At 36.0% G+C, this 27840-nt stretch overlaps 1 protein-coding gene across 1 annotated transcript; it reads left to right on the top strand.

Annotated features, from left to right (window-relative positions):
- Nucleotides 1-24374, top strand: LOC128209858 (nuclear pore complex protein Nup133-like). The gene is made up of 34 exons (XM_052914108.1): nt 1-192; nt 2037-2161; nt 2563-2666; nt 2857-3081; nt 3316-3381; nt 3627-3737; nt 4909-5019; nt 5512-5571; nt 5771-5832; nt 6074-6141; nt 6312-6391; nt 6541-6640; nt 7225-7281; nt 7713-7794; nt 8516-8561; nt 8779-8883; nt 9412-9565; nt 10200-10309; nt 11871-11977; nt 12387-12486; nt 12674-12793; nt 12931-13074; nt 13364-13577; nt 14062-14195; nt 14517-14556; nt 16651-16775; nt 18112-18171; nt 18330-18405; nt 20918-20979; nt 21130-21186; nt 21454-21534; nt 21774-21847; nt 22701-22786; nt 23681-24374. The coding sequence occupies exons 1-34, from the start codon at nt 68-70 to the stop codon at nt 23812-23814; spliced, it is 3405 nt and encodes a 1134-aa protein (XP_052770068.1). The 5' UTR covers nt 1-67; the 3' UTR covers nt 23815-24374.
- Nucleotides 24375-27840: the final 3466 nt, after the last annotated feature.

The following is a 27840-nucleotide window of genomic DNA, read 5'->3' as shown; positions in this document are numbered from 1 at the left end:
TTGGCTGCTGTTATTGGCTGCTAGCTTGCTGTCAGTGCAATTTTCGTTTTTATCAGACAATTTCAGAATGTTTAGTCAAAGAAACACATCACTTCGTGCAGGAACGTCGCCTTTTAACGTCTCTCAGCAGGGAAGCCAATCAGTCCAAACAAGGAGGGTTGCCAGCGTGTTTACTCCGCAAAGAAAGCAAAAGTATAATTGATTTTCATTCTCTAAGTTTCTGATTTCGGTCCGTTGATTTCGGTCGGTTGATTTCATCAAATTCATCTTCCAGTTTGTGTCAGATGTTAAAACTGACTATCTGTGAGTGTGCAGCTTTAATCATTCACTTACTTGCCCCATGACATGGTTTGCACTATTCTCCTAGTCCATATAAACAGCTGCTTCAGAGTCTTTGACAATTTTTGTTTGGCAACTCTACGTGTCCATATCCTACTTGTTGTTTTCCTAGCCAAGAATGACAGGTCCTAGCGCTAAGTATATTGAGTGGAAAGATAACGGGCACCTGCTATTTAGAAATGGCGATGCTTTATTGACAGAAGTCGATCTAAATTAAACTAATTATTTGTGTTTCATAAAACACTTAAGTAAAAGGTATTGGCTAAAATAATAAAAGTGTAACTTTCATGTATTGTGTAGTAACAGTTGAAGTCAGGGTTCCCGCTGGCGATCGCCATTGTCGCCATTTGCCACAAAATCGCAAAAGTGGCGACAACTTTTCAAATTTGGCAAATTTATGGCGACAACGATTTTTTTGAAAATATTTTCTTAAAATGACGTAAGCGGTGCCCTTGCGGTCCGCATGATAATCGATTCTGTCACTGTCATAAATCAAGCGCATCTGCTGGTGCGACAACAAAAATTAATCCGATAATTAGGGCAAGCAGTCATGGCCCAGTCAACACCTCGCTAATTATTGCAGAATTTTATTGCTTTCACAGATTAACAATGACATCCTTTAACTGTTATGTCTCTTATTAGCAAACAATTTTAATATTTAGCTCAACAGCTTTGTTGTTGCGTAATTATCGTGTTAGTTTTAGAAATGCAAATCATAGAATTTTAGGTTGTCAGAAAGTCACGTGATATGCAAATTTCGTAATGACGTTTACGCGCTCAAAATAGATTTGCTTTCGGTTTTGTCACAATTTGTAATTGATATAAATGCAGCATTCTAAGGGTTCAAAAAGATTAACAGAAATCATTAGGTATGCTTACAAATAAATAGAATTACACCCCATTTAATAAGGCTTCCAATAAGTTGGCTGGAGTAAAGAGTTGGTAGATGAATTTCTATTAATAGGAAAGTTATGGCCCTAGTTTGACAATGTATATTTCCTTGAGTTTCCATTTTTATTTTAAATTTATCTCATAATTGTATTCTTTAATGCTATGACACTATTGTATGCAGGCATTAGACTGAAATTAACATATTGATGTTTATGCCCCTTTTTGAATTTTTTTTATTTACATACTAGTCATTTTGTCAATAGAACAACAATTTGCTCATATCTTGTGCTTTATGTACAACAAAATGTTGTGTTTTTGCACGACAATGTGCTAATTAAATTAAATTTAAGGCTCTTAAAATGCTTAAACCCCATGAGCTTCAGGGGGCTTCGCCCCCTTGGCCGCCACAAGGGCGCTGCCCTGGACCCGTAAGGGGGCCTTTCGCGGCCCCCTTAACCCCACGCGAAAAAGTGGCGACAACTTTTTAGAACCCAGGAAGTATATATTTTACTTTGGTACGGCTCAGTTGACTTGTGGTGTTTAGGGAACAAAATGAATATCCAAATGTTAAAAAGTTCCTTAAACGCGCTTTATTGTGGCTTACTATTCTCCTTACTTCCCAGAGCGCACAGGGGAAAAAATGGGAACATTGTAAGTGCATTTTGGCATTGAATAAGCTTGTTTGTTTGTTTTTGGTAAAAAAAATCATTTCAAAGACTAAACACTTACCCAAACAATGTCTCTAAATTTTATAGTTGCAGTGATTTTTTTTTCTTACCGTATATTATTTCACTTTTGATTTTCAGAACTAACTTGAATAGGTCTACTCTAGCAACGTCTCACATTTTAGAAGAAACATCAAACTTCCGAGTTGAAAAGTATGGCTTACCACTACCTGTACTTATAACAGAAGCTCTTACATATGCAGACAGTAAGTGAACTTTATAACAATTAACAATAACACAGTCATGTCAATTGATTTATAGTCTACAAATAATTAAAAAAATATGAAAATGCTCATTTTATTGTTTACTATATATATATATATATATATATATATATATATATATATATATATATATATATATATATGTTTGTTTTCCAAGAAAAAATGATGGAGTATCGTCATAGCCTTGGTTTTGTTGTCAGCAGTGTCTTTGTTCAAAACCTTAAACCTTAGCCATAATTCAAAAAAACATTCAATACATTCATAAAACATATTGAATTAAGAGGGGCCCCTACTTGACTGAGAAAATAACAAAACAGAATGGCAATCTGCGTTTTATTATATTTCATGTTTAGGAATTGTACAGAATCTCATTAATTTTCTAGAAACAACCCCAATAAGTGTACGGACAGATGAATCTGGATGGGCGTGGCTGGTGGGAGGTCGGAAACTCTTTATCTGGAGGTACAAACAGGCACCTACAGGCAGGGTATGTATCACTCATGGGTTCATACCTAAAATAAATTATATAAATTATGCTTTATGCTTATTGCTTTACACAATTTGTTGATCAGAGAAATTTAAGAGAGACATAAATATGATAATGCAGAATATTTATCATTTTATGGATCAATTGGACAGTTAACTATGATTGTTCTGTGTTTTTGAACTTAATACAGAATGTGCTGTGTAAAGAACTGACCCTTCCACCTAGTGACCTGGCCCACAGTGCTGATCGAGTGTGCGTGATAGCAAACAGTAGTGACAGTCAGACAGCGTCATGTGTTGCAGTGTCACCCGAAGGAGTTGTGCGATACTGGTCAAACATTGCGTACGAGACATCATCTATGGAAATTAGTGCTGAGCTGAAAGGCGAGGAATGTGATACCGTCGTAAATATGATGGTGTGTTCACTTCAGTTTTGGGAAATTGTCATTTTTTTTTGTTTATTACACTATATTGTTATTCATATCTTCATTTTGTTTGACATCCTTGCAAAGATTAGTGGAAGATAAGATCATAATTTTGATTTGTGTTGAAGAATTAATTCATTTCATTGTAAATTTTAACATTTTTTCAACACTTGTGTGATAAAAGTTAGCTTTGGCTTTGTGCAATAATATTTTTTCTTTTTTCAGCCGTATGGTTGTCTACTGGCTACCACAACAAGTTCCCTGGTCATCATATCTTTCACACCTGGACAGGTAATTCAGTTGATTGTTTATAGACGTTTTAATATTTACCAGTATTTCATCATTAAATTACAATGACTTAACACTAAGGGAAGTTTTACAGAATAGCAGTAAATTATAACATTGCTTCAATAATACAGTTCATGTTTGCATACTCGTGTACATTATTATTCTGTGTACAGGTTATTGCTCAGCTTATTTATTTCTTGATATTTGTAAAATACGAGACAATGACAATTGCTTACTCTTGTTTCCAGAACACAGTAAGTTGCCGACCACTAAAGTCCCAGCAGGGCATGTTCTCCGGTATTGGGCGTCGGATGTCGTCCATGATCTTTGGCGGTGGCCAGGGTGGAAATTCAGGAGCAGTAAGCATCATATTGAACTCATTTTCATCACTGGCATTATTATCATTCACTCCGTTTCATCACTGGCATCGTAATGATACACTCAGTTTTATCACACACATTATAATGCTCTCTGTTTCATTAGTGACATTGTTGTTATGCACTCAGTTTCATCACTTGCATTGTTATAATGTACTAATCTATATCACTTGCATCGTTCTAATGCAGTCAGTTTTATAACTGGCATCATTATCAGGGCTTTTTCTGCCCATTTTGGGAAAAAGACCCTAGACATTTTGGGAAATTTTGCGTCGTGAAAATGCGGAAATTGGGATATTTTACAGTGAAAAGAAAAAGCTGTCTAGTCTCCTGTGAATTAGGAAATGATTTAATATTAGTTTATTTTACCTTCAAAAGACCCACAATGACTGTAATATCAATCCTTGGGGTGTAAATATCTATTGCAATAAATCATGACAGATAATATTTCATATCTCTGAACGTGATGAAAATCAATGATTTCTGAGTTTATTTACCAAAAAAACTTCACATCACATTATTTATTAGGATGTTGAAAATGAACCAGTACAGGTAAAAAGAATTTCTAAAAAAAAAAAAAAAAAAAGAAACTTAATATTAGTTTAACCTTCAATAATCCAATAGGATTGGATTGGGATTTTTTTCTAAAGATTGGGAAAAATATCTTATATTTTGCTTTGGGAATGGGTCAGACTATGGGTCCGATAGTCGGACCTGTGGGTACTATAGAAAAAGCCCTGATTATAGTGCACTCAGTTCCATCATTCGCGTTGTTATAATGCACTGAGTTTCATCACTGGCATCATTATAGTATGCTCTGCTTCATCATTTGCATCATTATAATGCACAATTTTATCACTGGCATCATTGTAATGTACTCTTGTTTCATAATGAAATAAATATGTATACATATTTTTGGTATGCTTCTGTTTCTGAAAGCATTGTATGTGTACTGTACATTTTACAGTTCATGTTGTCATGACCACTTATTGAGTTCTTGTATTAATGTGTTGACGTATAGATCTTCTAAACCAGTAGCAAAAGTCAATGCCCGTGATATTAGATCCAAAACTCAAACTCGATTTTTGGAAGGGATAAAAGAAACCAAGGCCAATATATTTAAGGTAACTACAATGACTACTATTTTTCCCAGCCCCTGCAGGCGGTGATAGCAGGCCAGTTTGAGGAGGATGAGCGCCCATTCTATGTGCTGTCAGGTACACAACTCAACAAGTGGGTCCTGGGTGACTACAACATGGAAAGGGTACATGAACTCTCTCTTTCCTTGGGATGCTTATTAAGATTGAGTTTAACTCCTATCTTACAATGCCTGTCCCCAAATTCTCTGTCCCGTATAACAGGAACGAACTTATCTGTTTTGGTATAGATTGTGTCAAATTCTGTATTTAAGTTTAAGTTTGGGGACTTTTAAAAGAATTCCATTATAAGATAACCATGAAAATTATGTTTTTGTTTTGTAAAGTAAAAGGAAGTTTTTAGGCTAAAAGAAATAAGATACAATTGTACTTACCAATTATGCTTAAAATGCGTTTTTAGAAAATTGGGGCTCCAGACGATACAGAGAATATAGATACTGTTCCGATATATGCAGTCGATTCACAAGCCCGGCACTTTTTATAAATGTATTGGACCTTTTAAAAATGATTAATTAAAACAATCCTTGATAATCTAATGTGAGTCCTATGATGAAGTCTTCTGTTTTTCATGTATTGACCATTGTTCTGTGTTTTTTCAGTTTCTATACCAAATTGATGCAGACAGATTGTTCCGAGAGTCTTTGGCTAAAAATGTGTGGGTAAGACTTGATTTGCCAGTACAATTTAGAGAACAGAAGAGCGTTTTGGCTTTGAATAACTTCTTATGAGAAACATTACATGGACTAAGATTGACTATTTATTTAGTATCATAACTTTGAGAAAGCACAACATTTTTCTGATGAAAAACATACCAAATGCAATCAAATGCAAGTAAATGTATGCCTGTGCGCTTTGTAGAACAAGGAGGCAATACAGATGACCCAGCTGACCACCTGGCTACTGGACATGCAACTCACCAGGTAAAGACAAAGTGACAAAATACAGGAAAATATTGTCAGTTCAATACCTTAGCTGTAAACCCTTTTAATTGTTATTATACCCGGTACTTTATTTTTGGCATTCTTGAAATTGTTATCCAGTAAAATGAGCTTCATTTTTTAGTAAAATATTACAGCTTTAAGCACATCTTTCCAATGTATTAGAAAACACTTTGCAATACAGTATTTAAGATACCTTTGTCTGTAAATTCTTATGTTTCAGTGAGGGTGTGGTTCTGCTGGGAGCGGGTATGGACCATGAGGCCCAACCAGTTGTCCACTTTGCGCTAGGTAGGTTCTTTAAATCAGTTTTTTTATGCATTTGTTCAAATTGATAATCATTGCTCATATGAATATTTAACAACATAGAATGCTAGATTTTGAGTTATTTTCAACAGTATTAAACATATTATTGCTGTGTATTAGAAAGTTATTAAATCTTTCCTTTGGTTTGCTTGTAGCCACAATAGCCACAGAGAGCAGTGGTACACCATCCCGGCTGGAAGACTTCAATCTTCTAGAATTCTCAAAGAGATACCAGGTAAGCAGAAGCATGGTATTAAAGTTGTTTTGTAAGTGCAATGTGCTTTTTGAAGTTTATAGCTGTGCCTTCCTGTGTTCAGACAGCATAAATACATGGAAGATTGACTAGTCATTAATTAAAGGTTATTTCGACCCTTGGTTTGATAGGAGGAGAACGAGGTGGAGTTGCTAGGCTACCGTCTGGTGGTGCCAGGCAGACAGGACTATGTCTACATGTACAGCCCCTCCTACATCATCATGGAAACGGGTAAAGTCACGCAGTATCAGTGAAATGTATTGTGTATGCAAGTTGTACAATTGCAATTGTCTCATTGATTAATAAATACATGTTTGACATCACCTATTTACATGTATATCATTCATCTATTTCTGCTGTTTGCTTTGGCCCGAATATAACAACAATATTTATATTAAAGTCATCTCTCACTCTTAGTCTCAACTCATTTTACCTCATTACATTAAAAATAATTATCAGAAGATGTTCTCTCAAAGAGTATGTTCAAGAAAGACTTTGGTCAATATCATAGTCATTGTCAATAACTAAAGTACTTTTTTGGTGTAGATTTTATTTCTTCATTGACCAAAAAAAAATTACCACATGTTCTATGAGATAACAGGCTTTTGAAAAGAGTAAAAACATACAAAAAATAATCATACTATGCTCTTATGTGGCAAAATGTGTTGAGGTTGACATTTGACTTCAGTGTTTTTGTGATAATGGTGCCAGTCTTTAAATTTTAGCTCATTTGTTAGGTTGTAAGACATGTTAATGTTAAAAAATACAGCAATTTAATTGTACTTTGTAAAGTTTGACTTGCATATAAACTTCAGGAAATGGAGAGCCTGCAGAGGAGTTGCCTGCCCCTGGAGGACGGATACTTGGAGCAGGTCTGTTTGGACTTCATCAGTCAAAGTCCTGTTACTTTTAGTGTCGCCTGTAAAGGCGACAGATAGGTATTACTTTTGGCATCCATTGCTGCGGTTTCAGCAAAACCTTGTGCAGACAATAACCTAAGTTACCTAAGTAATAATTATCCAATCATGATAAAACTTAGTGAAAGTATTTGTTGGAATCGGATCACAGTTTTTGATATAAAATTTCAAACATTTATGTTTTATGAGTTTGTCAGCATAAAACATCAATTTTTGAAAATAAGTATAAAAAATTGTGATCTAATGTTTTGTCTACAGTCTAATATCTCTGGTTTACAGACATTTACAAGAAAATTATTCCAAGACAATAAATTAAAAAGTCGTCAAAACGGTAAATCTGTGAGAATGCAGCTTTAAAGCATATAATAACCTGACATTTATTGCAGGTGTATGCGACAGTACGGCAGTGTTCTTCTCTGTCAGCCAAGGGCTTATCACCATCTCATCTACACAGAGACCTGATGTCAGGTAGTTATACTGGCTCTTTGATATATCATTTTTATTCTTTATTTAATCATTTGTCCAGCAGCCAACAGAGCCAAGGTGTGCTATGCACCACTGCCTTGTATTAACCTTTAAAGTAATAGTGAATCCAATAAAGTGTAATCCAATTTAAGGTTGTTTTAAAAATAACGAACACAAAGGCCTTCAAACTCACTACTCTGTGGTAATGGGGGTTAATAAGAAGGAATAACAAGGCCATGTGTGTAATGGTGTTATTGATATAGGATGGAGACATACTAGAAAACACAAAGTCCATGCGAGGGTACTGTGTCAAGCATGAAAACGAAACAATAAAGATCAAGAGTTCAAACAAAGATAATGTTGTAGTAACAGACAAATGACGCACATTTAATACATATTTAGTCAAGTTAAACTATGCTAATATTTAATGTAGTACACTTGTGTTCATGTTCATTTAAATATTGAATAGTTATCAATAGATGAACAGATATATTAATGTTTTTCAAAAACCTTATTTGATAAATTTTACTTCATAAATCATTGCATTCATTATGGAACTAACAATGTTTGATATTCCACAAAATTACTGGTCATCATGTATGTATAAAAAATAACAATTTTAGGACAATGATAATCACAACTAAGGTTAGTATTATAATAATTATTTATTAAAAATCATTTTTTTTTATTAGACTTAAAAAGTTACAATGCATTATTATTGCAGCATCCTTGATGACACTACACAGGAACTTGTAGCCCGTGCCGACGTGGTAAGGGGTTTTAGTAGTTGTTTGATATAATTGCAGTTACAGTGAAAAACTTTATAATTAGAAACTCCTAGTGGGATTGTATACATACCAGCTTTAACAAAATATCTGACAAAACAAGTATATATATGTTGATCTGAATGTGTTAAACTGCCTGTTGTTTTTAAAAAGTAAAAACAATGAGATATACATGTTTTACCAATCTGTTTTTCCCTTGCAGAGCCAGATGAATGCGAGTCAGGCGCAGATAGACCAGTTGAGTATGAGTGAGGACAAGTCTTCCAAACTGAAGGCGGCCTTCCTCAGTGCCTGCAGCGGAAATGTTGTGAGTAGATCATATTTTGACCTGCATAACACAGCATCAACAAGAGATATTGCTTCATTTCTATTGCTGTAGTTCTGCACTGCGGAATCGTTATAAATTTGGATTCAATTCATAGGATCCTTATAGTTTTAAATGAAAGGTACGGCTTTGATTAATCTCAGGAAATACATTAAGGATGAGCTTGATGAAGAATAAATAGAGGATATCACATTAGTGGTCATTCAAAATTTAATTTTATGAACAAATTTGATAAATTTTGTATTGAATTCTGTTTGTATCATGCATACTAATTTGATTATTTACAGTGCTAAATACATAATACTATGTATATTGCTATATATTGCGCCCATTTTCAATGCTATTCACAACAAAAGTTATTACACTAGTTATATAGCAAAAACATAATGGTGACTAAATTATGATATGAATTTGATTATGGAATTTCCTTTATATTTTATGTGAAGATTTTTATACCAGAATTTCATCAATTATTTTTTGTATTGGAAGACATTAATGTTATGCTTGCAGCCCAAGGCTGAGGAGATGATAGAGGAGCTATTCCCAGACCTGGAGGCAGGGGGCCAGACTACTGAGCTGGATGTACTTGTTACAGGCCTCAGTCGTGACCTTGTAGATGACATACCCACCTCAGATCCTCGCTGGGCCGAGAACACCAGACCAGGTAGGGGCCATTCTTAGTGATGCCATTTCTCAGTCGAGACCTTGTCGATGACATACCAACCTCCAATCCTCACTGTGCAGAGAAACAGACAAGGTAGGGGCCATTCTCAGTGTTGCCAGTTCTCAGTCAAACATACCAACGACTGACCCGCGCTGGGCGCAGAACACTAGACCAGGTAGGGGTTTGCTGAGTTTGGCTAGACCTCAGTCAAAAACATGTTGATGACATATCTACCACTGACCCTCACTATGTGGAGAATACCAGACCACATCCAGGTTGGCTCAGTGTGGCCAGTCTAAGGTGCTTGATAAACTGGTAACAGGCCTGAGTCCAGACCTTAAAGAGGATATAACCACCTCCAACCCTCACAGTGCGGAGAACATGAGACTAGGTAGGGGTCTGCTCAGTGTAATAAGGCCGGTTGTGATTCTACAAACAATTAAGAAATTTAGTGTTAGTGCTTTTATGAACTTTGTGCAATGGTATATCAGTTGAATTGTGAGACTTATTTCAAAACAAACTATTTCACTTAAGAAGGAAGCGATTTTCTTACTTTGATAAATACATCCATAGTTTAATTGTGGCATATTCTGATAGAATAGATAATTTCATTGTTAACATACATGTGTTTCAGACATGGGCAGTAGCACGTCTTCCCTGATCATCGTACAACAGCTACGTGACAAACAGCGTGCCCACGAGTACATCATCAACTTCCTCAAGAAACTAAACCTCTGGGATAGGGTACGTTATAAACTTGTAGAGGGAAGCCATCTGGTTGACTTGATTAAACATTTAGTTATGGTGGATTTCATTTCGATTGTCTAAATTTATTGTATAAAAGGCCCCTGGCCCATACACAAACACAAGAGCATACATATATGATACAAACATGATAGATAGTGACAATGACATGTCATGATATCAAACTTAAGCTTCCATAGAATATTTTCTTTCTTCAAATGTATAAGATTAACATAGTATAAGACATTGCTACATTACTTATGATCAAAGCATTTGTACTAGACATTGAAGTATTTATAAAGTATTGTCATAGTATACCAGAGAAGAATTTAATTTTTACAGTGTACATGTTTGAAAATGGTTTCTTTCGAGTGTCTTATAACTTCTGATAGTGTTCATTTGTACTGTCAGACTTGAGATATAAGAGAGCCATTCAAATAGTATATAGACACTGTACATTTATCATTTAAAAGAGGAAATATTAGTATTTCTACATATCACAGAAATTGTTGGAATCTTTTCGCTTAATGTGCAAAAATTAATTTAGGAAAGTTGATTTTGCTTGATGCAGTTATATATTTTGAAACTAGTGAGGTAGAACAAGACAGTGCAACTCAAAAACGGCATATGACGATGTTTTCATATGTGCAAAAGACCATTATTCAACATAATAATTAATAAAAAATAAAAAGTTCTTATTTTAAAATGAAAATTTACTACTTCAGATTCATTGCAAAGTTACACCAATCAATTTTATTTTTTTTTAATTTAGCATGTTTGCATCTTAAGCACTGCTCGCTGAAATGATGTCGTCATTTCATGTTTTTATACACTCGTTTTAAAAAATGGAAGTATTATAGTTTTAGTTACCTGCGAAGTACTGGTGCGCCAGCGGCATCTAGTACGTTGCCCAATCATAATATCTCGGTCAAGTTAGGTAACCAGCTCTATCACTTGGATCATTCAAGAGTTTTTGCCCTTTAATTATAGAAATTACCTAAAATTGGTCTTGTCCAATCAATTACTTTAGAAGCCTTTGTCCAATCATCCCCAAATATTTGCCTGGGCATATTTTGTGACAGTTGCCGCCGCTCTTGTTTAAATTACACATGGAGGTTGGTAAAAAGCAACAATTTTTCTTTGATAATTTAAATTTTGAACGTTAAATGATTATTTAGGTACTGCAGAACTGCTGCACCTGTCCATAATTTTGTAGCTCTTTTCACCAGAACGTATAATAGATATAAGATTTTTAGGAATAATTCAAAAAGCTTGATTTTCAGAAATCAATGCTCCGTCATCCATCAATCATCAAAATACCAAAAAGTCAATGCATTTTGTCTATATTCTTGCAGTTTCTTTTAGAGAATACCTTAATTTATTCGAAGAAGTAAAAAACTTGACAAGTTGTCGAGTAAGTGTACATATGTTTTGAAAGGCCTTCAAATAAAACATAGAGAATATTCTGGGCTGAAGATTCTAGCTGCTTCTCACTTGATGGAAGATATCCTTAGTAATCACTTTAAATCTGTACAGAAACAATTCTATTTTAATATTGCAGCTGCACACAGTGAGGGTTGGGGACAGTGTGATGTACACTCGACTGTTGCTATGTCAACATGCCGAGCAACTGGAGGCAGCCATTGTTCTCAGAGAAATGCATGCTGAGTAAGTGTAGGATTGCTGATTTTGAATACAACTTCAGGATTATACTGTAGATATTTACACCTGTTTTCCATTAGATATTTACATATTTTAAGCACCAGCATGAATTTTTATGAGTATTTAAGTTCTATAGTCATAAACAAATTGCATCATCCTTGAGTCGGACCATCTTTCCATATTCGGGCTGTAACTTTTTCTTGCATGGAGAGATTTTAAGATTACTTGGCACTTGTGTTTGGTACATAAAGGGAAGCGTTAGCCTTCTACTTATTCTTAACTTAAAAATCAAAATTTTGAGTAATCTGTTGATTTGAAAACACTCCCAAGAAAGTAAGAAGCATATTAAAGGTCCTGCCATATAAAAGTCAATGTAACCGATTGACCTTTAAGAATCTTATATCTTCCCCTTCAGGTATGCGGTGGTGATAGACGCAGCAATTAAGAAGGTGCTCATGTCCCGCGGGTTCAAGACAAAGTCAGGGCTCTCCCCTCATGACCTCTTCTACAGGGAGGTGAGAACAATGGTCTTTAACAAATTTGAGATTGGTTTAAACTGTGAAATAACTTCATGTCTAAAATTAAGAAAAAGTTAACATCATTTTTGCATGAACTCTTGTGCTAAGATTGTTTTAAGTTACAAGTCTGTCTCTTTTTCAAACAATTGTTTAATGAGTGTGTGATTGTGTTGTCTGTTTGCAGGTGTCAAGAATCCATGAGATGTTTGAGGCATTATTGGATTATGAGACGGATGTGATGTCCAGTAACTACACACCCGCAAACATTGTCACTGTCATCTGCTCTGTTAACCCAGTCATTGAGGTGGGTGGTCATATTGTTTGACAAAGAAAAGCATTTAAATGTGAAACAAATTACAGAAATGTTATATGTAGAAGACAGATATATGTTTAGAATAATATATTCACCCTTCTCCCATCTTTCTCTTATGTTCTCCCCAGGGAATGCTGCATGCAGCTCTTCAGTACCGTCAGTCAAAGGCAGACATATACCAGACTGGCCCTGTTAAAGAACCACTCCCTGAATATGTCCCTTGGACCGCCTCCACCGGCTCTAGTGGCACCAGGACACTCCTTGTGAAACAGGTCAGGACTATATAACAAATTGTCATAACATAATAAGAATGATGTGGGGTGACAATTATGTTACAGTTAATACTTACTTATTTAAACAGTTTTTGAAACCAAATATAAACTTATTTGAATCACTCATTAGTGCTGGTGTCCTTGTTTAGAGGCAAAGAGAACGTTCCCCTGTGGCAGATACCTATACTGCAAGACAACTTTAAATCTTTGAAATGTTAAAATTTATGTTGAGCCTGGTTGAAAACTTCTATGTAACAGTAAATGTTGACAACCCAATGCTATCTTGCAGTTGATGTTGAGCGTGGAGACAGGTGTGGTGGAGTGTCGGGAGCCCGAGGGTCGGGAGGCGCTTTTTCAGCAAATGTTGGGGCTGGCTGATTGTGTACTGGATGGATACATGGCCCAGCTGGAGTCCCTCCGGGGGAGCCCTGACATGGCAGAGTATGCTGCACAGCTGGAGGAGCAGTACCTGCAGCAGAGACATGCCCTCATAACACCCTTCTGTATGTACTGCCTGCATGGCTGATTGTTATGTTCATTTTGACCATGAACTCTAAGAGCATGACTGATTGATTGAGTATAATTGGGGCTATGGTCCGCAAACTTATTAGGGAGGTTAGGTAAGACAAGCAGATGACTCTTCTTAGTTGAGCTCATGGTTATATTGAACACAAAAAGCTTGTCCAATTGATAACTTTAGTATGATTGGGACTAAGGTTCTGACCTTGTTATTGTTCCATGATATTCTGTATGTACTGCCCTTGTTGTGGATTGCTTCTACATGTAGAAAACACGTGGAGGGCCAGCCTTTTTGAAGGATTGTCTGTTTATAAAGAGTAAATTTTCAAGTTCATAACAAATATGGCTGTCTGAAGTTAACTTGCCAAGTCATTCATGAAAATCTGTTTTAATATTCTTGGAAATCTTACAGCTGTTATAAGATATTCATTCACAGTTTCACTCAACTGGTACATACATGTATTTCAGTGGAGTATGAGCAGTATGAGCGTGCTGGTTCCCTAGCAGAGAAGTATGCAGACTTTGACCTCCTGATCCGCATCTGCGAGGCAACTGGAAACCAGGACAGGATACAGAGATACCAGCAGCAGTTTGCTGATAAGGTGGGTATGGATGCAGCAACTTAGACTAAAGAAGCATACACGAAAATACATAGTCTGGATTCAATTGAAACTGAGTTTATAATAGACTGTTTAAATAAATAAAATCTCACCTGATAAGCAAATTACACACCAACAAAAGAAATATAGTTAAATAATGTTGTGTATTTGAACAGAAAATGTCAAAGTAAATGTATTAAATATTTTATTGGTTAATACTAAACGTGCTTCTCTTTAAAAGAGAAGAACAGCAAATGCATGTATATTAAGAGCATATTTATTTTCAATGTAATAAAAAAAAATCATGTGACTGTTTTTTTCCAGGGGTTCTCTGACTTCCTGTTTAATTGGTACATGAAAGAAGGTATGTATATCTCAATGTTACATTGTAGTTACGATCACCTCAATGTTACATTGTAGTTACCATCACCTCGATGTTACATTGTAGTTACCATCACCTCAATGTTACATTGTAGTAACCATCACCTCGATGTTACGTTGTAGTTACCATCACCTCGATGTTACATTGTTGTTACCATCACCTCGATGTTATGTTACATTGTTGTTACCATCACCTCGATGTTATGTTACATTGTAGTTACCATCACCTCGATGTTACATTGTAGTTACCATCACCTCGATGTTACATTGTAGTTACCATCACCTCGATGTTATGTTACATTGTAGTTACCATCACCTCGATGTTATGTTACATTGTAGTTACCATCACCTCTATGTTACATTGTAGTAACCATCACCTCATTGTTACATTGTAGTTACCATCACCTCAATGTTACATTGTAGTAACCATCACCTCGATGTTACATTGTAGTTCCCATCACCTCGATGTTACATTGTAGTTACCATCACCTCGATGTTACATTGTAGTTACCATCACCTCGATGTGTCATTGTAGTTCCCATCACCTCGATGTAGCATTGTAGTTACCATCACCTCGATGTTACATTGTAGTTACCATCACCTCGATGTAGCATTGTAGTTACCATCACCTCGATGTTACATTGTAGTTACCATCACCTCTATGTTACATTGTAGTAACCATCACCTCGATGTTACATTGTAGTTCCCATCACCTCGATGTTACATTGTAGTTCCCATCACCTCGATGTTACATTGTTGTTACCCTCACCTCGATGTTACATTGTAGTTACCATCACCTCGATGTTACATTGTAGTTACCATCACCTCGATGTTACATTGTAGTTACCATCACCTCGATGTTACATTGTAGTTCCCATCACCTCGATGTTACATTGTAGTTACCATCACCTCGATGTTACATTGTAGTTACCATCACCTCGATGTTACATTGTAGTTACCATCACCTCGATGTTACATTGTAGTTACCATCACCTCGATGTAGCATTGTAGTTACCATCACCTCGATGTTACATTGTAGTTACCATCACCTCGATGTAGCATTGTAGTTACCATCACCTCGATGTTACATTGTAGTTACCATCACCGTGATGTTGCATTGTAGTTATCATCAACTCAATGCTACTTTGTAGTTACCATCACCTCAATGCTACATTGTAGTTTTTGGCACCTCATTGTAACCTTGAGTTTCCATCAATGCAACACTGTAGTTTCCCTTTCCTCAATGTGACATAAATAATATCTGTCATGTGTTTCTGAGGGCATCTGCGTTACAAGGTAATGAGGCTTGCCGAGGTACCGGCTACACAGAGTGCCCGAGGGTTGAATTTTTTCCAGAACAGACACACATGATTGAAATTTTTTCAAGCATTACTTTCTGGGTTTTTTTACAAATGATATAGAAAAAAAACAAAAAGCGTGTGCGATGATGTTTACTGAAGTCATGACGCGCAATGATTTTTATTTACAGCATATGTCAAGAAGTTTTTTCAATATAACTGTGTTTTAAGGGTTATTTTGTTTTGAGGCTATATTTTTGGAAAGTTTATAAAATATCATAATTATGTCTATGTGACTTTATTGTTACCCTGTAGTTTCTGTCACTTCATTGTAACCCCATAGTTTCCTTCACCTTAATGTTAAATTGTAGTTTCTTTACCTCAATGTTACCCTGTAGTTCCTGTCACCTAAATGTTACCCTGTAGTTCTGGTCACCTCAATGTTACCCTGTAGTTCTGGTCACCTCAATGTTACCCCGTAGTTCCGGTCACCTCAATGTTACCCTGTAGTTGCAGTCACCTCAGTGTTACCCTGTAGTTCCGGTCACCTCAATGTTACCCTGTAGTTCCGGTCACCTCATTGTTACCCTGTAGTGTCTGTTATCTCAATGTTACTTTGTAGTTTCTGTCATCTCATTGTTTCATTGTAGTTTCAGCCACTGCAAAAGTAGTTTCTGTCACCTCCATGTTATTTTGTAGTTTCTAGCTACCATGACATTCAGACATAAATGTTACAAGGGGCTGACTATGAACTTATTATACTATTTCTGCCTGTGTAGGAAAGCAAGGTCGTCTGTTATCTCAGCCGGTTCCCCAGCATGGCCAGCTCCACAGTTTCCTGCAGCAGGACAAGTATGGATACCTCAAGTGGCTCAACGACATCGACAGACATGACTACAGGGCTGTAAGATACATATTTGTTCACTTGTCTGAAGAAGATATGTACATGTCAAACTTTAGAATATATTTTATTGATAACTGCCCAAATTGTTAAAGTACATTTTGATCTTCACCACATTTGAACGACATTCATCATAAGACCACAGAGATACTAATGTCATTTTTCATCAGTCAGAAAAACAGCACCTATTTCTCAGAAAAATGCCCTTCCCCAAAAAGTGAATGCTCATAGTTTTCAACAATAAAAAATAAAAAAATAATATCAAAGAACAGTCTTATATGTCTTGCCTAGCTCCTGGAAACTGAAATTGTGATATAAATGGATGATCCGTGGGGTAATTATACTCGAGTAGGGCGTATAAAGTGGAAATAATTAAGGCTTATCACTAAATTATAGGGATGGCAACGAGTAGTAAAATTGGTACTCGAGTACTCGGACAATCTTTCGATCGAGTACTCGGGTACTTGATTACTCGAAAAAAATGAATTCGTTTTTCGGGAAAGACAAGATCGTGTTTACATATATCATTCATGGCGTATATTGTGCGTTGGTGGTATTATTGGTCATTTTCATCTTTAAATTAGACTTTCATTACATACTTTAACAGAAAATTAAATAAAAGGAAAACAGATGCTGTTCCATGCTTTTATTTTGTCTTTTTCATTTCACTTAAATGATTTTAAATAAGAATGCACTGCAAATTAGCTTCAAAAACTCGTTCGCTCGTTAGCATCCATTGTTTGGTGAAAGTTCTCTAATTGGTAAACAATAGAATTGTGTAGGTGAAAGTTCCGCTATCAAAACTTCGCTAATTGACATCAGTGTTAATTGGAAATAGGGGCCCTTTGTTGACAGTTTGCAACCCTCAACTAATTTAGGGTCAGTTGTGTACACAGCGGGGATTAGAGGAACCGTAAATTGTCCTCTTGGCAACTAACCAGATCTGTTACTTAGTCTGTAAATCGTGTATTTCGTGATGTTTATAGATTTTTTTCCGAGTACTCGAGTAGTGATTTGGTACTCGAGTACTCAGACGTTGGATCGAGTACTCGGGTACTCGTTGCCATTCCAATTAAATTATAATCATAAATTATAGAAAAACAAAAGGATTTACCTGCAAAAGCTCATTTCTTAAAACAAAATGGAAAAAAAACACTTTGTTATTGGGCTTATTCAGTCTATTTTATTCCTGCCAAACATTTTAGAATAAAAAAAAGAAGTTAAGGTGTGGCCTTAAGTTAGAACATTTAGAGCATTTAAGCGCTTATGAGTGCTATTATAAGAAAGCTAATAACCGACTTTTATGACCTATACCTGAGTGTTCCATTTTTGGTTTCAGGCTCATGAAACATTGTTGAACCTGGGAAGAAATGAGGAAGAATATCTGGCTAAAAAGAAGGTTTGATTTTTATGATAAAGAAAATTTTACCATATGAAGTATTATCAGAATATTTTGAGATCTTTCTTATGTTTGATGTTTTTTTTAAATACTTTGTTAACCTTAAATCATAAATGATAATTGTGTCTTCTGATTTTCACATTTTCATTCCATTTCAGACACTACTAAGCCTGAGTAAGCTGGCAGGCCTAGCATATGGCGAGGAGGATGAACAGTTAAAGTCAAACATCAGAGGTAAATACATGTACCAAGTCAAACATCAGAGGTAAATACATGTACCAAGTCAAACATCAGAGGTAAATACATGTACCAAGTCAAACATCAGAGGTAAATACATGTACCAAGTCAAACATCAGAGGTAAATACATGTACCAAGTCAAACATCAGAGGTAAATACATGTACCATGTCAAACATCAGAGGTAAATACATGTACCATGTCAAACATCAGAGGTAAATACATGTACCAAGTCAAACATCAGAGGTAAATACATGTACCAAGTCAAACATCAGAGGTAAATACATGTACCATGTCAAACATCAGAGGTAAATACATGTACCAAGTCAAACATCAGAGGTAAATACATGTACCATGTCAAACATCAGAGGTAAATACATGTACCACTGGACATTCTTGTGGGAACAGGTGTCAGTTCTTGTGGATAGTTTATTGTCTTCTACCCACTTACTCTAGACCAGCATGTGATTATTAGTATGAATCTGTTTCATTTCTAGGTTTTCTGCTCATGTACATATTTGTAGTACACTAGATCATGAAATTATGTGAAATGAATATGTAGCTTGTCATTAGCTCGACTATTTGAAGAATAGGTGGGCTATACTACTGGTGTCGGCGTCCTGTTAAAGTTTTAGGGCAAGTTGGGATTTTCACTTATAAGTCCAATACCCTACATTCAATTGACTTAATACTTCACACAGTTGTTCAGGGCCATCATATGATGAGGTTTGATAACTCCATATTATTCTTTACACAGATTATGGCCCCTGATTGACTATAGAACTTAGGTTAAAGTTTTAGGGCAAGTTGAAATATTTATTAATAACTTCTATATCCTTTGTTCAATTGACTTAATAATTCACACAGTTGTTTAGGACCATCACACAATGAGGTTACATAACTCCATATTATCATAAATACAAGTTATGGCCCCTGATTTACTTGGGTTAAAGTTTTAGTGCAAGTTAAAGTTTTAGAGAAAGTTGGGATTTTCACTTAAAACTCCAATACTCATTCAATTGACTTAACACTTCACACAGATGTTCAGAGCCATCACATAATGAGGTTAGATAACTCCATATTATCTTTTATACAAATTATGGCCCCTGATTGACTATGGAACTTAGGTTAAAGATTAAGGGCAGGTTGGGATATTGTTTAAGAACTTCTGTACCCTTCATTCAATTGACTTAATACTTCACACAATTGTTGAGGACCATCACCAAATGAGGTTACATAACTCCATATCCTTAATACAAGTTATGGCCCCTGATTGAGTTAGTTTAAAGTTTTAGGCAAGTAAAAGTTAAGGGCAAGTTGGGATTTTAATAAAAAAACTTTTATACCGTTCATTAAATGCACTTAATAAAATTTAAAATTATTTACGACCATCTTACAACAAGAAACATAACTCCGTTTTAAGCCTAACTACAAATTATGGCCATTGATTTTTTTTTTTTTTAATTTCCTTTGAAAGGCATATTTGTCTACTCTTAACCACATTTTCATAATGGGAAATCAATATTATATCAATTATTTGAATGACTTGCGTCATTGTTTGGGTGAGCTGGTGGGAGGGCAGAATCAAAGTCACCTTATGTATCGAATAATTTTAGTTAGGTTTGACTTAAAGAGACCAAACTTGGTATTATTATATCGTTATTGTATTCTAAGTCAAAGCGGCGTAGTCGAGCGCGCTGTCTTACGACAGCTCTTGTTGATTTATCCATCCCACTGCTATTTCCAGTAAAACCATGGATCAATTCTGTTAAAAGCCTAACTATATCAGTCACATTCATGTACATAAAGGTGACATCAGATTCTTGTATTTGTCATGAACATAAAGGTGACATCAGATTCTTGTATTTGTTATGAACATGAAGGTGACATCAGATTCTTGTATTTGTTATGAACATAAAGGTGACATCAGATTCTTGTATTTGTTATGAACATGAAGGTGACATCAGATTCTTGTATTTGTTATGAACATGAAGGTGACATCAGATTCTTGTATTTGTCATGAACATAAAGGTGACATCAGATTCTTGTATTTGTCATGAACATAAAGGTGACATCAGATTCTTGTATTTGTCATGAACATGAAGGTGACATCAGATTCTTGTATTTGTCATGAACATGAAGGTGACATCAGATTCTAGTGTTTGTCATGAACATGAAGGTGACATCAGATTCTAGTGTTTGTCATGAACATGAAGGTGACATCAGATTCTAGTATTTGTCATGTACATGAAGGTGACATCAGATTCTTGTATTTGTCATGAACATGAAGGTAACATCAGATTCTAGTGTTTGTCATGTACATGAAGGTGACACCAGATTCTAGTATTTGTCATGAACATGAAGGTGACATCAGATTCTAATGTTTGTCATGAACATGAAGGTGACACCAGATTCTAATGTTTGTCATGTACATGAAGGTGACATCAGATTCTAGTATTTGGTGTATGTTAGCGATATTCTCGTGTAAATGAAGTAATTCTATTTGACAGATATTGATGAAGAACAAGAGCTTATCCTGAACCAGGAACTACTTCCCAGTGAACTGCTAGAGGTATGTCGGTAAAATCATTCAAATTCACACCCAGTTTTGGAAGCTAAAATTAGGGCTTAAGTTGTAATGTGTTTTATGTCTACTTCATGTTTGTATATGTAAATCATATTTAGCATGTGTGTTTAAATTAAGCCATCCCTGTTTTTCCAGAACATGAATATTGACATGGAGCACATGAAAGTGTTCTCACCGGTGGAACTCATTCAGGTCAGGGATATATTATTGAAGTTATCTTCCTTTCATCGCTACTTTTTAGCTAGAGATGATCCCTCAACATACTTAAATAAAAAATATTTCTGTCATGAGTTATGTCATGGAAAGTCAAGCAAACGGTATTAGTATTTTGGTTACAATTTATCAGATTATGAATAAGTAGTAAACAGTGCAGATTTGAATCTTTGATATTAAAGTACATGAATATACTTCATAAATAAACAATTCACAGCCCTATTTCAGTAAAACTTCCTGTTTCAGTTGTACATCTGCGATGAGAATACAGCAGCCACAGAGAGTGACTTCAAGAAGGCCTTGGATCTCATGCAGTTTATTGATGCTGTATGTAGTTGTATGTTCTCCTTCAATTTGTTATCTAATACCTTAATCATGAAAACTCAAAATCAAAATCACCTCTGTTTTGATACTGTTATCTATTCCTTAGATGGCATTATACCTCTACTGCTGTTATTTGCATATAAATGTGTAAGGTATTTAACTCTTGCACTACAAAACACCTTGAAGAATTTCTAGAGTTGTCCACCTTGCCAAAACTAAACTATTGTCCATGTAATGATCAGGAGGACCCAGCAGTGGACCTGGAGGTGATCCGAACCAGCATCTGGTGCCGGGCCATTCTCAGGGACAGGGCAAGGTCAGTCACATTATAACATCACCAAGATTCCATGGCTTATCTCAGTGAGGATTTTAGACATGACATAAAATTGTAATTAAGTTTATTTCTGTATTTGCCGTAAACACTTCAAAAACACTGTTTGATATTGAAAAAAAAGGTTGAAAACAGGTATTACAATTATATAATTCTGCTTCTTGTTGCGCAGTATTTTGCTAAATTCGTAAGGATAAATAAAAATTATGATATAGAGATCTGATTTATCAGTTCTTTGTTTTATGTAAGGTTATCTAAAAAGTATGTAATAATGAGATCTCTAAGTTCTGACAAGGTAAAAACATATTGTAGAAATATTACTCATTAAATGTTCTTGACTCTTGACCAGAAAACAATTTTATCAAAATCGAAAGTATCAACCTTTAACTGAATAGGTAGGCCCTTGATATAGAAAACACTACTCGTAAACAGACAGCATTTGGCTAAAACAGTATAAGTAAACATGTTTTATATTAGTAACAAATTTTAAATCAATGGTAACAAAGATGTACCAGTTCATTTAATCATAGTAATTTTATCATTATGAAAGCTGACTACAGCAGTCATATTCATGTGTATAATACATAAAGATCCTGGTATGGACTGCTTGTATTTAAACATTAACGTAAACTGGCATGTCTTAACACAATACAACCATTACTTCTCTTTGCTGTACATAGCGACAATCAATTATGGATTTATATAATTGATTATCATTGAACTCGGACATAAATAATCGACTTTCAACTAAATTATGCTGTAAATGATATGACTATTACATGACTACAATGTAACTATTTTGATATTTATTGAATGTCATGTTATCCATGTATTCCAGCTGGACCCATACACCCACAGGTGACCCCCTGGACAGCGTAAAAGACACCATCTTTTTTAAGACAATCTCACTTGCTATCACAGATGGTACGGCATAAGTATAACATTCATCTCATGATCAGTTTAAAATTTGCAGGGGGTGTGTATGAAAACAGTACTAAAATATTCCTGTGTCGCATCATATCCAACTTTTTCAGCAGTTTCAAATATCTTGAGGAGGATTTTTAAAAGTTGATTACCAGGAAGTCTTCATAAATAGGTTCATTGGTCACATCAAACATCATGAATAGAGATTTGCGAAGACAGTTCATTGTTAGCATGCAGTGACACCACCCTGAATGAACTTATACATGAGTAATGTCCCTTGGGATACTGAACAAAAATGATCTATATTTTTAACGGAGTGTCACATGTCTGATAAAAACTTCATTTAATTGAATAAATATCTAAAACGAAGGGATTATTGTGCAGCATTTTATGAAAGCTAACAACCTTGTTAAAGTCTGTTGATAACTTTAGAATCTTTCATACTCCGCTGGAAGTATCATGGACATACTAATATCTGCAATAATTCTTACAAAATATAAGACAACTAATGCATCTTTGTTTTATACGAAAATATGAGCACATCATAAAAAAAAATACCTTTTAAAGTTAACCACATTGACTTTAACTATGTTGTTCTCTTTAAAATGGGCCGATGGTTCAGAACTGCATTAACATTAATAAAATTAACAATGTTTTGAACAATGGACCCATTGATGAAACTTTTACTATTCCTGTGTCCATGTGGTGTTGTGTCCAGAAGTAATTAAAGATCTTTAACTCAGTGGTATTTATTCTATAAACACTACTTGTAATACAGGAGGGTTAAAGGCAATAAGGTTCTATGTGACATTAATTGAAGAACTAGATAGATCATTTCTGCTGTCAACCATCTATTATTTTTTATTCAAATATTTCATATGTTCTCTCTTTAAGGCTGGGAGCCTCAACAGTTTTTGCCAGACTTGCGGTCCCTTCTCTCGTCAGATCAGCTAGGAGATCTGGCTGCCAACAAACAGCTCCAGTTTCTGCTCGGCACTGTGTATGAACTCACAAACAATGTACAGTGATGGGAATAAAGAAAATACCGTTAATGAAAAATGGTCTAAATTACAAAATGTGTTCAAAGGTAGACATCCAGAGTGGAAAGCTAAACTGTTGTGGTTGTTGAGTATTAAGAAGTGTCCAAATATGGACATGGTACGCCATATGAAGTTTTTGTTCATGTGAACATATATACAATACATTGACTTCATCTGAGGCTGCTTTGCCATAAACCAATTTACTAGAAAAACAGGTGTCCAAAAACATGAATGTAGTATGTAAGCAACATGTAAAACAAAGAATTGTATTTAAGTAATGTATACAGCATGTCAGTAAGATAGTAAAGATTGTGATGGTGACATATACAGGTGATCTCGTCAGGGTTTTTTTCCAATTTACTTTGACTATTTTACCTGCAATAAGTTTTTAAAGCGTTGCTACTATAAGGATGGCACATTCAATTTTGGTCAATATTGAACTAAAACATTACTAATATGGCAATGAAAGGGAGCAATGTGTTGTTGAGTCTGAACTTATGTGACACTTGTTAATGTTGTAAAACTTGCAAATAAATAAGTCAAAAACATGTGGAAATAAGCATTTTTCTTTATGCATACTTCAATGCTTGAATAATTGACCATAATTTAAGTGAACACAGGGAGTATGTTCAACGTTATTCATTTCAGTAAATGTGAACAATTAACATGTTGAAATTATAATTTGACCCTTTGGTCAAAGACCCCCGTACTATAAAGAGTGTCTGATATAGGGCGTATGATCATTTACCATGACAACTTAATAGATCTTCCATGAGACAACCCATATTTACGGCTTCAAACATTTGAATTTAGGTAAATCATAGCGGTTTACAAAGGAACCTGTAATACAAGTACATTTTGAAATTCAATCTTTAAAAAAAATAAGAAAATATTGAAGAAGTTTGTCTTAATTAAAAACAAAGGTTTCCCAGCAGTTTTTGGACATAATGGCTAAGTGGTTTTAAATCGTTCAGGTGTCTTTGGGTCTGACATCTAAAAAAATAAATTGTTTGAAATGATAATAAAATGCATGTAAAAAGAAAAAAAAATCCCAAGATCAAATAAGAGCTCTATTGTTTGCATACAGGCTTATTAAACAAAATGACATTAAATGCTCTATTTTGCTGAAAGAATTAGTTACGCTATTGAAAATTTAATGATTATAGGCTTAAAAATACAAAATTCTGTTGAAATGGGTAAGTTGATTGGTGTTTCTTCATAAAGATGAGTGAAACAAACCAGTTTTAAAACGGTTTCGAAAAAAACGGTCACCAACAATAAAACGATGAAAGAGTCCCTTGAAAAGCATAAACGTCTTTTATTGGTCCGTTGTAAAAAAAAACAGGATGTATTAAAGTTTGACCTGTGGTGTACGGGCGGGCGAGCGTGGGTACCGGGCGAGCGTTGACCAGAATGTTGTCCACTCTAATTAAAGAAATGGGCTTAAATTGGTCTTGTCCGCTAAATAACTTAACTAAGTATTTCTCCAATCGACACCAACTTGAACCAAAATGCGTAATGGCATACTGCTCGTATCTCGGACAAGACCAGCCATATCGCTGTAGTCACCTGAGAGTTTTTGCCCTTGGGTGTATTCGCATATTTAGGATCCGACAACCGCACAGTGTATGTAACTCGACTGTTTCTAGTTTCCGACGATGTAACTGCGTGTGTAACTCGACTGTTTCTAGGTTTCGACGATGGTACAGTGTATGTAACTCGACTGTTTCTAGGTTCCGACGATGGTACAGTGTATGTAACTCGACTGTTTCTAGGTTCCGACGATGGTACAGTGTATGTAACTCGACTGTTTCTAGGTTCCGACGGTGGTACAGTGTATGTAACTCGACTGTTTCTAGGTTCCGACGATGGTACAGTGTATGTAACTCGACTGTTTCTAGGTTCCGACGATGGTACAGTGTATGTAACTCGACTGTTTCTAGGTTCCGACGGTGGTACAGTGTATGTAACTCGACTGTTTCTAGGTTCCGACGGTGGTACAGTGTATGTAACTCGACTGTTTCTAGGTTCCGACGGTGGTACAGTGTATGTAACTCGACTGTTTCTTGGTTCCGACGGTGGTACAGTGTATGTAACTCGACTGTTTCTAGGTTCCGACGGTGGTACAGTGTATGTAACTCGACTGTTTCTAGGTTCCAACGGTGGTACAGTGTATTTAACTCGACTGTTTCTAGGTTCCAACGGTGGTACAGTCTATGTAACTCGACTGTTTCTAGTGCCAACGGTGGTACAGTGTATGTAACTCGACTGTTTCTAGTTTCCGACGATGGTACAGTGTATGTAACTCGACTGTTTCTATGTTCCGACGGTGGTACAGTGTATGTAACTCGACTGTTTCTATGTTCCGACGGTGGTACAGTGTATGTAACTCGACTGTTTCTAGTTTCCGACGGTGGTACAGTGTGTGTAACTCGACTGTTTCTAGGTTCCGACGGTAGTACAGTGTATGTAACTCGACTGTTTCTATGTTCCGACGGTGGTACAGTGTATGTAACTCGACTGTTTCTATGTTCCGACGATGGTACAGTGTATGTAACTCGACTGTTTCTAGTTTCCAACGGTGGTACAGTGTATGTAACTCGACTGTTTCTAGGTTCCGACGATGGTACAGTGTATGTAACTCGACTGTTTCTAGTTTCCGACGATGGTACAGTGTATGTAACTCGACTGTTTCTAGTTTCCGACGATGGTACAGTGTATGTAACTCGACTGTTTCTATGTTCCGACGATGGTACAGTGTGTGTGACTCGACTGTTTTTATGTTCCAACGGTGGTACAATGTGTGTAACTCGACTGTTTCTAGGTTCCAACGGCTGTACAATGTGTGTAACTCGACTGTTTCTAGGTTCCGACGATGGAACAGTGTATGTAACTCGACTGTTTCTAGGTTCCGACGATGGTACAGTGTATGTAACTCGACTGTTTCTAGTTTCCGACGGTGTAACTCGACTGTTTCTAGTTTCCGACGGTGTAACTCGACTGTTTCTAGGTTCCGACGATGGTTCAGTGTATGTAACCCGACTGTTTCTAGGTACCGACGATGTAACTGCGTGTGTAACTCGACTGTTTCTAGGTTCCGACGATGGTAACTGCGTGTGTAACCCGACTGTTTCTAGGTACAGACGATGGTACACTGTGTGTTACTTGACTGTTTCTAGGTTCCGACAATGGTACAGTGTATGTAACTCGACTGTTTCTATGTTCCGACGATGGTACAGTGTGTGTGTTACTCGACCATTTCAAGGTTCCGACGATGGTACAGTGTATATATCTCGACTGTTTCTAGTTTCCGTCGATGGTGCTGGCACGAAATTATTGTGGACATTCAAAATTGAATGTCGTGCTGGCATGACATTGGACATTTAAAAACGATTGTCGTGGATTGGCGTGCGCACACGACATTGGACAATAGACATTAAAAAATGAAAGTCGTGCTGGAACGACATTGGACATTCAAAGTTGAATGCCGTGCTGGAACGACATTGGACATTCAAAGTTGAATGTCGTGCTGGAACGACATTGAACATTCACAATTGAATGTCGCGCTCACACGACATTGGACAAAAGACATTCAAAAATGAAAGTCGTGCTGGAACAACATTGGACATTGGACATTCAAAGTTGAATGCCGTGCTGGCACGACATTATTGGACATTCAAAGTTGAATGTCGTGCTCACACGACATTGGACAAAAGACATTCAAAAATGAAAGTCGTGCTGGAGCAACATTGGACATTCAAAGTTGAATGCCGTGCTGGCACGACATTATTGGACATTCAAAATTGAATGTCGTGCTGGCACGACATTATTGGACATTCAAAGTTGAATGCCGTGCTGGCACGACATTATTGGACATTCAAAGTTGAATGCCGTGCTGGCACGACATTATTGGACATTCAAAGTTGAATGTCGTGCTGGCACGACATTATTGGACATTCAAAATTGAATGTCGTGCTGGCACGACACTATTGGACATTCAAAGTTGAATGCCGT

Source organism: Mya arenaria, chromosome 11 (assembly GCF_026914265.1).
Source record: "Mya arenaria isolate MELC-2E11 chromosome 11, ASM2691426v1".
NCBI classification, from domain to species: domain Eukaryota; kingdom Metazoa; phylum Mollusca; class Bivalvia; order Myida; family Myidae; genus Mya; species Mya arenaria.
Note: the sequence above shows the minus strand (reverse complement) of the source record. Positions and strands in the feature narration are given on the sequence as shown.

Bases quoted from the DNA above. Each gene is read 5' to 3' on its own strand.
- LOC128209858 (XM_052914108.1), top strand. From the start codon at position 68: ATGTTTAGTCAAAGAAACACATCACTTCGTGCAGGAACGTCGCCTTTT. The intron at 6,641-7,224 runs GTAAAGTCACGC...TATAAACTTCAG, and splicing joins CTACATCATCATGGAAACGG to GAAATGGAGAGCCTGCAGAG. The intron at 8,884-9,411 runs GTGAGTAGATCA...TTATGCTTGCAG, and splicing joins GTGCCTGCAGCGGAAATGTT to CCCAAGGCTGAGGAGATGAT.